General features: G+C 36.6%; 2 protein-coding genes across 2 annotated transcripts; one reads left to right on the forward strand and one right to left on the reverse strand.

Moving 5' to 3' along the window:
- The first annotated feature begins 2,462 nt into the window (after positions 1 to 2,462).
- Positions 2,463 to 5,443, forward strand: LOC132050319 (subtilisin-like protease SBT1.2). The gene has a single exon (XM_059441523.1). The coding sequence runs from the start codon at positions 2,939 to 2,941 to the stop codon at positions 5,246 to 5,248; it is 2,310 nt and encodes a 769-aa protein (XP_059297506.1). The 5' UTR covers positions 2,463 to 2,938; the 3' UTR covers positions 5,249 to 5,443.
- A 396-nt stretch (positions 5,444 to 5,839) lies between these two features.
- On the reverse strand, positions 5,840 to 7,511 carry LOC132050326 (photosystem II reaction center PSB28 protein, chloroplastic). The gene is made up of 2 exons (XM_059441538.1): positions 7,346 to 7,511; positions 5,840 to 6,476 (listed from the first exon to the last, which is right to left on the reverse strand). The coding sequence occupies exons 1-2, from the start codon at positions 7,419 to 7,421 to the stop codon at positions 6,007 to 6,009; spliced, it is 546 nt and encodes a 181-aa protein (XP_059297521.1). The 5' UTR covers positions 7,422 to 7,511; the 3' UTR covers positions 5,840 to 6,006.
- Positions 7,512 to 10,365: the final 2,854 nt, after the last annotated feature.

Here is a 10,365-nt window from a genome sequence, read left to right on the forward strand (position 1 = left end):
TCCCCGTCTTACTAAAGGCGAAGAGTAGAAGTTATGCATGATGGGCAATAAAAAGCGTTGCTCTGTTGTTCATTGGGCAAAAGTTGTGGGTCTTGCCTATAAAGCAGAACTTGTGGTCAATTGAACAGGCTCATTAAACTAATTTACTTCCACAATTTATGCCTGATGGGCAATAAAAGCTTGGGCAATTCGCAGAATTGCCCTTCTTTTGGGGTGGTCTTTAAATTTTGCCCTTCATATTTGAAATCTTTAAATTTTGCCCTTCGCTAAATCCCATAGGTTTCGTGTTCGAACCCCCACAGCCAAAATTTTAAAAAAAAAAAAAAAAAATCGCAAGGCAAAGTTTAAATTTCGCTATGCCCCCATCCATAGATTGTGAAGGAATTAGCAAAGTTATGCGGGACCCGGCATACTTATGCCTTATAGGGCGGACTTGACATAAGTATGCTCGGGCTCCCATAACTTTGATAATTCCTTCATAAGTTTATGCCGGATCCCGATAAAAAGTTTGCCCATTAAAAGTATGTCCCCATCGGCATAAACTTGTTAAGGATTTACCAAACTTATGCCGATGGGGCATACTTATGCCTTATGGGCAAACTTTGCCTCAAGCATATATATGTATTTTTTCAAGCATATATACCAAAGTTACATGGAAAAGTATTATGCTACAACCAAATGTCCATCCCGGATACAAATTCACACTTTGGCCGGCAATACAAGGTAGATTAAGCAATCGTTGATAGACTTCGGAAATATTTTCCCATCTTCGTAGGCGGACCCAAGAAATATTTTCCCATCTTTATTTTGAATGCTCCATCACAAAAGGATTGTGGGTACATTGTTGGTATGGGTACACTAGAAGAATAGGGGCCGGTAAGATGAAATCACATGGATCTCACACATTGCTAGACACAAATCGGCACGCTCCATTACTTGCGCATTTTTGGTATGCTAGTGGCATTGGTTTGGAGAGAAAGGAACCTACTCGCATTTCAAAATACTCGGTTTCTTCCGATAGACTCGCAGAGAGATTGCACAACATATTCACATTCAAGGCAGGAACAATTTCAAATGGCGAGAGCTCTTTTGCCATGAATTGCTATCCCTAGCTAAGTGTAGTTGATTAAAACTCGGTTGTTGTTTTTTTAATGTAATAGTTGCTCCTAGTTTGACTTATACAAGTTAGTGAGTAGGAATTTTACCATGTACATTGAAGGTCGCTTGAACTTTGTCTTTGTACAAGTTTTTTGGATGGAATAAAATAGACTTTCAACCAAAAAAAAAGTTTGCCTTATAAGGCAAAGTTTAAATTTTATATGCCCCTCCCACGTACTTTTAGTTATGTTTAACTAAAAGTCCGCGGAGGGGGTGACTTTTGCCTTGAGGGCAGACTTTTAGTTATCTCGGATCCGGCATAACTTTAACTTTTTCTTAAAGATTGTATGCTGGATCCGACATACACTCCCCTAGTCCTGCCTTGCGAAATTATTTTTTTATTTTATGCTTGAGCGGGGTTCGAACCCAGAATTTCATGTATTCGCTCATCTTTCCAAGCAAAGGGCAAAATTTAAAGACCACAAATATGAAGGGCAAAATTTAAAGACCACAAATTTGAGTGGCAAAATTTAAAGACCACCCCAAACGAAGGGCAATCCGTGCAAAAAAATGTAAAAGCTTTGCCTGGCGAATGTTCTAAACGGAGGCTATTTTTAGAAAAAAATGGTTAAGCGGGACCAAAAAATCAAAACCACCCCTAACAGAGGCGGCTATTTGTGAACTTAACCCGATATTCTGTTAGTCTAACTAGTTGGTAAATTTCAAATGTTCTGAAATTCATTTCTCAATTAACGCACCATATAAGATCGCCGGTGCGGACAAATTTTTGCCATCGGTTACAATCGTCTCACTAAATATTCTTGCTTAAAAAAAGATTCTAAAATTACATAGGTAAATGTAAAGATCACTAGTTTCCTACTCAAGATTCACTCTGCTCTAACCCCATTCTCCCAGGTAAATGGATCTCAATTACTCTTCTGCATTACTCCCTCTGATTTAAAAAAAAAAGTGTTCACTTAGCCTTTATTTTTTTATTAAAAAAGAGTGTTCGCTTATCAAATCAAGAAATTAACCTTATTATTCCAGATTTGCTCTTATTAATGGTTAAGTGACCAAAGCCAATACCTATTTAATTGGGAATTGTTTTTGTCAAATTACCTATTTTTACCTAGGAGTTAGTAGAGATTTTCTTTAAGAGATGTGCAAATGACTAAATGGATTCTCTTTTTAAACAGTACTATCAAGTCAACCCTCATCCAAAAAATTAAAAAAATAAAAACCAATCCCACTTCAAGTGTTTTTTTTTATTCCCCCCCGCCCAAACAAAAAAAACCCACACCCACGCCCAAAAAAAATAATAATAATAACATCCTACTATTTGTGGGCCAAAATATAGAGCCGCCATTTCATTGCAGAGACCAGAGAGAGCTACGTGAATTGTAAGGAGCTAAGCGTGGCGTGACTCAATTGAATGCTCCACTGCAGGAACTCAGAAATGGTGAAATATGGCGCCTGAGCATAAATGCAACCATTTGGTCTCTTCTTGTGTAACAAATCATGATTCTATTAAATAAAAGGGACATTCTCATAATCTTAAACTTGAAATCGTTTTGAGATTGTTTCTTGAAATATTTCACAATATCTCGTGAAAATCGTAGCAAGAACATCAGCTTCTCTTGTAATACTGTATCTGGTCTCTCTGCTTCTCTCCTCTCACTTACAAGAACAAATGATACTCGTGAGGAAGAGCTCATAAATTTCACGAGTTTCTCAGACATGTCCCCAACACCCACTTTTGAGTTCTCTTCAACCCCTTCAAATACCCCATTCATTCTTCCAACAAACATGCATTCTTTTCCAAACAACCAGTACACTTTCAATGGAATCCAGTACCAAAATCTCCCTTTTCTGTCTTTCACTATGTATTGTTTCCATACAAGCTCAAGATTTGCAAACCTACATAGTTCAGTTGCACCCACATGGAGAAACTAGACCCCCCTTTAGCTCCAAACTTCAATGGCACCTTTCTTTCCTTGCAAAAACAGTTTCCTCTGGAGAAGAAGACTCGTCTTCTCGCCTTTTGTACTCGTACCATTCTGCCATGGAAGGCTTTGCAGCTCGACTCAACAAAGCTGAGCTCGAGCTTTTAAGGAAATCCAATGATGTGTTATCGATACGTGCAGAGAGGAGGCTTGAAATTCAGACTACTTATTCCTACAAGTTCTTGGGACTAAGTCCGACGAGAGAAGGAGCTTGGTTAAAGTCTGGATTTGGTCGAGGGGCGATCATTGGAGTGTTGGATACTGGAGTTTGGCCAGAAAGTCCAAGTTTTGATGATCATGGAATGCCTCCTATTCCACAGAAATGGAGAGGTATTTGCCAAGAAGGACAAGATTTCAATTCTTCTAGTTGCAATCACAAGCTTATTGGTGCAAGGTTGTTCAGCAAAGGACATCGTGTGGCCTCAATGACATGGTCACCAGATGCAGTGGAGGAATATGTGTCACCACGGGATTCCCATGGCCATGGTACACATACAGCATCCACTGCTGGAGGAGCTGCAGTTCCAATGGCTGGTGTGCTCGGAAATCGAGCAGGGGAGGCTCGAGGGATGGCCCCCGGGGCCCACATTGCGATATATAAAGTGTGCTGGTTCAGTGGTTGTTACAGCTCTGACATACTTGCAGCAATGGATGTAGCCATTAGAGATGGAGTAGACATATTGTCGCTCTCACTTGGTGGCTTCCCCGTTCCACTTTATGATGATACTATTGCCATTGGCAGTTTTCGAGCCATGGAGCATGGAATCTCAGTTATATGTGCAGCAGGGAATAATGGCCCGATGCAAAGTTCAGTAGCCAACGGTGCTCCTTGGATCGCCACTATTGGTGCTAGCACACTTGACAGGAGATTTCCAGCATTAGTTCAATTAGGCAATGGTAAGTACCTGTATGGAGAATCCTTGTACCCGGGGAAGCAAGTTCCAAGGTCTCGAAAAAGTCTTGAGATCGTTTATGTCAAAGGTGGGGATAAGGAAAGTGAATTTTGCTTGAGAGGATCGCTTTCACGAGCACAAGTCCAAGGAAAAATGGTTGTATGTGATAGAGGAGTTAACGGAAGGGCAGAAAAAGGCCAGGTTGTGAAGGAGGCAGGTGGTGCTGCCATGATCCTAGCAAATACAGCAATAAATTTGGAGGAAGATTCTGTTGATGTCCATGTCCTTCCTGCAACGTTGATTGGCTTCGATGAATCAGTTCAATTAAGAAACTACCTCAACTCGACAAAAAGGCCAACAGCTCGATTCATATTTGGAGGAACAGTAATAGGAAAGTCAAGAGCACCTGCAGTAGCTCAATTTTCCTCAAGGGGGCCAAGTTATACTGATCCTTCAATTCTCAAACCCGATTTGATTGCTCCAGGGGTAAACATAATTGCCGCTTGGCCACAAAATTTAGGCCCTAGTGGCCTTCCAGAGGATTCACGAAGAGTAAATTTCACTGTTATGTCAGGGACTTCCATGGCTTGTCCTCATGTTAGTGGAATTGCCGCATTGCTCCATTCAGCTCATCCTAAATGGACTCCAGCAGCAATCAGATCCGCATTAGTGACAACTGCAGATACAACCGATCACTTGGGAAAACCAATCACGGATGGAGATGCACCAGCTAATCTTTTTGCAGCTGGAGCTGGACAGGTAAATCCAGGAAGAGCAATCGATCCTGGATTGATATATGACATCCGTGTTGATGAATATATCACTCACCTTTGCACTATTGGATACAGAAATTCTGAAGTCTTCAGCATTACTCATAGGAATGTCAGTTGCCATGACATTTTACAGAAGAAAAGTGGTTTCAGCCTAAATTACCCCTCAATTTCGGTAATTTTCAGGGCAGGAATGACTAGAAAGATGATCAAAAGGAGAGTGAAAAATGTGGGGAACCCTAACTCTGTTTACTCAGTTGACGTTGTGGCACCTGAGGGAGTCAAAGTGAGAGTCAAACCACGTCATCTGATATTTAAACATGCGAACCAAAGCTTAAGCTATAGAGTTTGGTTTATATCGAGGAAGAGAATCGGGTCTAAAAGGATGAGCTTTGCAGAGGGGCAATTGACATGGGTTAATGTAGGAAACAAAGACAAGAAAGTCAGGAGTCCTATTTCAGTCACATGGGCATCAATGAAGTAAAGGCTATCACCACTCTCACAACAGTAGAACCAAATATACATTGTTTTAGTCCATTAGAGGAATTTCACATCAAATTAGAACTTGATGTTAGAGCAGATACAGCTGAGAGGCAAAGATATACTTTATCTTTCCATAAAGAAGAAATGATTGATAACCATTTGAATGCAATATGTTTTACCAAGTAGATTTGTCTCCTGAATGTTCAGAAGTATAACTCCGTCCGTTTCAATTTACTTGTTTTACATTCCCTTTTAGTCTGTTTAAAAGAAATGCCTCTTTTCTAATTTGGCAACTATTTAATTCCGACATCCCACATGGCATGTTTAAGACTACAAGATTAAAGGGTGTTTTGGTAAATTATACATATTTTTAGTTTAAGACCACAAGATTCAAAAGTCTTCTTTACTTTCTTAAACTCCGTGGTCAATCATACTAAGATAAACAAATTGAAACAGAGGGAGTAATATGTATAAATAGATAAGACAAAGCACAAAGTTTGCACTGGGACTTGGAAGTGAACCATCTATAACAAACCAAAAGAACCATCACAAATGAACAAATATCAGGAGGGAAAGAGAATAAAGAAAGCTATAAAAGGAACTAGAAGTAACATCTAACTGTAAATTGGTGAAGCTATCTTGTCAGCAAGCACTGAAAAGATTTCTCAAGTTTACACCTTTTGAACTAAATTACTCATAAACCAATATGACAGACAAAAATTTCAGGAAATTGGTCAGGCAAAAGAGAAACATACAATCTCAACTTTTAACAAACTGCAAGCCATTTGAATTAGCATACCGCTCCATAAATCTCATGAACCTGTCCCATTCCCTTGGAGTCCGCATAATATACTTAGCTTCAATTCCTGCAGGCTTTCCATTAACAAACTTGGCATTTACATCAACTGACGTAAGAACCCCTTCTTCGTCAATCATGTAGAATCCAGTGATATCTCCAACTTCACCAGATGAATCAAATACGGAGGGTTGATCGAACCTGAATATGGCCATACCATTTGTCCCATCCCTTGATTTGGTTAACTTCACATCTGGTATTGTCTGTTCATCAGTTCCTTGTATGAACTGAATTTTTGGCTGAACCATCATTATACTTAGTCTGGTCATTTTCTGGTTTTGGATATTGGATGTGAAACGTGAACGAGGTATGTACAAACGCTGGCCATTGAATGAAGAGCCTGAACTTTGATGAACCACCCCTGATGCTATTCCTACAGTACATAACACAAACAGCCATTAAAGGGCAGCTCGGTGCACTGAGCTACCGCTATGCCCCGAAGGGCCGAAACATAAAAAGCTATTATTGATTTCAATTAACTATGTTCCCTAATTTACTAGATATTTTTTCCAAGAAAATATCTATTATAGTGGGAGATCAGGGAAGGGAAACCCGTAAACAATGAAAATTGAACCCTCACTTATTTTGTCGAAAACTCTCACTAGTACAACTACACTGTAAGAGTCGTGTGTCATGGTCCCAATTTCCTACTTAACATTCAGCTGCATTACATTTTCCAGTCCGAATTACCCCAAGAAAGAACAAGAACAGCATATCCAGGGTAGTGTAATCCCACGAGTGGGGTCTAGGGAGGGTTGTGTGTATGTAAACCTTACCTCCACCTTGTGAAGGCAGGGAGGTTATCTTCGAAAGACCCTCGGCTCAAGTAACTTACCCCAAGAAAGAAGACCATTAAACTTTCTTTCTTTGAAGAATGTGGAGCCAGGATTTGAAGTTTATGAGTTCTCAACTTGTCAGTTGCCACCAACCCCCATAAAATCATCTTAGTTACTAGGTTCGCAGCTGAATATTTATACATATTTGATGCATTATCTAATACAGAATAAAGGGTCTAAGAGAAAGTTATTGGGTTCGTCCGAAAGTGAAGCTAATCATCTAGCTCCGCCCTTATTCGCAAATAATTAGTCATAAATCAATAAAATAAAACTAAAAGTACATCTCCCTACAGAACTTAATGAGATACTAATAAACCAAGAAATAAAGAAAGAACCCCAGCATTTAAAAAAAAAAGGGGGGAGAGAGTCAAGGTACATAAGCACATTGAAGTTGAAGGAAACATACCAAGAAGAGAGCGAGGCTGATGATGTGAAGTGTGAGAAAGTGCAGGCGAAAATGCAAGAGATTGAAGAGTAGCCATTACAAAAGTACAGAAAGAGAATGGAGCAGAAGGAACTAAAAACTTAGATGATGTGGTAACAGAGAGTGTTGGTTGTAACAACGACAGCCATTCATGGCTTACCCATACAGTTTCATTTTTGAGCCAACCACCATCACATTTCATTACACTCCCGCCACCTTTTTCTAAATTGGAATTGGCCTCAAACTTTTCTCTGGGCTTTTTCTCATAACTATGGGTTGGACTGGATAACCCAATATAAACACATATATTTGGGAGATTTGCACAAGTTGGATAATCTAATAGAGGGCCATCAACACTTATACCCTTTACTAGTTACAAGATGGTAAAACCCAAAATTCAAGATATAAAATAGTACTAATTTTCATTAAATAAGTACAATAGGAGTCATGTTTTTTACCGCATAATTAATTCAATGTAATTGCAAGTTAACCATATCTTATTGATAAGCTTTTATAATTATTAAAACTTTTTCGTCAACGTCATATAATTAAATAATTTTAGAGAAAAATTTACTTTCGAGGAAGAAAGTAAAGTAGGAAAATTAGCAAATTCCAAAGGGACACAAATGATTCGATATCCTATAAACTAACATGATAAAGTATGATAATTAACAACTTGGCGAAGATCATACATTGAGAAATATTTTCGTATTTCTATGAATTTCGGATAGACAAGATTTAATATAAATTCCACGAAGTGTCTTATAAAAAATAACTAGTATATGTAAAGGAATTAAAGTTCAAACCAGAACGGAAATATATTTTCTAAAATAGCACTTATCCATGAAAAATATCCTAAGTGATTTCAAATACTATGTATTAATTTTTTTATTAGACCCATAAAAAGGTAGATTTTGATGTTCTCTAAAGAAAAAACTTAAATAAGGTACATGAAGAAGTTAGTCTCAGATAAGATAAACCCTTCAAAAACACATAAAGTAACAATCTCACATAATAACTAGAATTTCAAATAAGTATATATGTTTCCGGTATAAAAAAAAAAGGTTGTTCGGTGGACTAAGCTTCCGCTATGCGCGGGATCCAGAAAGGGTCGGACATATGTTTCCGGTATATAAAAGGAAATTTTTATTTTACTCTTTAACATTTCAACTCTCACTGTTAATGAAATTGTTTACTTCAAACTTATTTATGTTTATCTTGAATTCATTTAAGGTTATAATAATGTATTTTATTTTCACATTTATTAGTAAATTCATAATTTCATTTTCAAGAATTATCTAAATAACAAATTTTGATGTTCTCTAAAGAAAAAACTTAAATAAGGTACATGAAGAAGTTAGTGGCAGATAAGATAAACCCTTCAAAAACACATAAAGTAACAATCTCACATAATAACTAGAATTTCAAATAAGTATATATGTTTCCGGTATTAAAAAAAAAAAAGGTTGTTCGGTGGACTAAGCTTCCGCTATGCGCGGGATCTAGAAAGGGTCGGACATATGTTTCCGGTATATAAAAGGAAATTTTTATTTTACTCTTTAACATTTCAACTCTCACTGTTAATGAAATTGTTTACTTCAAACTTATTTATGTTTATCTTGAATTCATTTAAGGTTATAATAATGTATTTTATTTTCACATTTATTAGTAAATTCATAATTTCATTTTCAAGAATTATCTAAATAACACTGTAAACTTTTCAATAACTTCAAGTTATGTTAATATTTATAATCTTAATTTAGAGTCTTTACATAAATTAACGTAATGAACTTATAAGGATATTGGTAAATAATGATTCAAGTACATTAATAATTTCAATAAAGGATATTGAAATTACTCAAAAAATTCTAGAACGAAGCTAAGCACATATGAGCTCACTAAGCAAGTAAGATTTTGGAGGTTTAAAACAAATAGAGAGAGAGAGAGAGAGAGAATATGGAGAGGAACATACGACGTGGGATATATATAAATGTAAAGTAAGACCTAATAAATGCTTAAGTTGGAAAAAATATAGCTACAAAGTAGTCTAAATTTACCAAAATCTATGAGAAGAAAATAATCTAAAAGGTACTCCCTCCGATCTATATTATATGATTTTTATTTGGGCATATTTATTAAGAAATTCACTCATACCTAGAATGCAAGATGTATTTTCACTTAATTACTCTTAATTAAATAGTGCTTATTTAATATGATTTTTTGATAAAAAGCCACTTATTAAAATATGAGTAAATCTGAAAAAGAAAAACATTAATATATTTTTGCTTATACGAATTACTTACTCTGAATTAAATATAAATATTTAAAACACCATATAATCTGTATCGGAGAAAAAAAAAATGTACCGGAGAAAGAAATCTAATGTACATTAAGGCTAAGAAGAAATCCTTGAACAAAATACAATGCACACCAATTACAATGGGCCCACACAGGAGTAGTACACTATTCACTATTCAGAAAAGAACCAAAAATTAAAATCAATTGCTGCTACAACAGCCACGTGTAACAGATTGAAAGTATTTGCTATATTCCAATTTCGTCCTTGTGAGGACGACCAAAAGAGCCAATTCCCTCTTATATTAAGTAATAATTTTGGGTTGGTCTTTAATTTTTGCCTCTCATAACAAATAATTTTTTTATGGGGCATAAGTTTATGGGTCATTTGCACGATTGCCCTTCAAAGGCGCTGGTCTTAATGGAACATTTGTAAGTGTAGCTTTTTGGAATTTCTTCAATAGATTAGTTGAAATATCCCTAATATGATGTACTTCTTTGCTCAAAACAGGTTGTTACACCAAACCAATTTGAGTGGCATGCCAATAGTGCCAACAAACGTCCACCATAATACATCTTTTGAAAAATATAAAAACTCAGACGGATGTATTGAGTACATGTTGAAATGCAAAGTGAAGTGGAATGCTCAAACTTGATGTTTAATTACTTTTTCGTAATGTTTTATCTTATACTCTTTATATCTAATT

This window comes from Lycium ferocissimum, chromosome 1 (genome assembly GCF_029784015.1).
Source record: "Lycium ferocissimum isolate CSIRO_LF1 chromosome 1, AGI_CSIRO_Lferr_CH_V1, whole genome shotgun sequence".
NCBI lineage: Eukaryota > Viridiplantae > Streptophyta > Magnoliopsida > Solanales > Solanaceae > Lycium > Lycium ferocissimum.

Bases quoted from the DNA above. Each gene is read 5' to 3' on its own strand.
- LOC132050319 (XM_059441523.1), top strand. From the start codon at position 2,939: ATGGAATCCAGTACCAAAATCTCCCTTTTCTGTCTTTCACTATGTATT.
- LOC132050326 (XM_059441538.1), bottom strand. From the start codon at position 7,421: ATGGCTACTCTTCAATCTCTTGCATTTTCGCCTGCACTTTCTCACACT. The intron at 6,477-7,345 runs GTATGTTTCCTT...TATGTACTGTAG, and splicing joins TCAGCCTCGCTCTCTTCTTG to GAATAGCATCAGGGGTGGTT.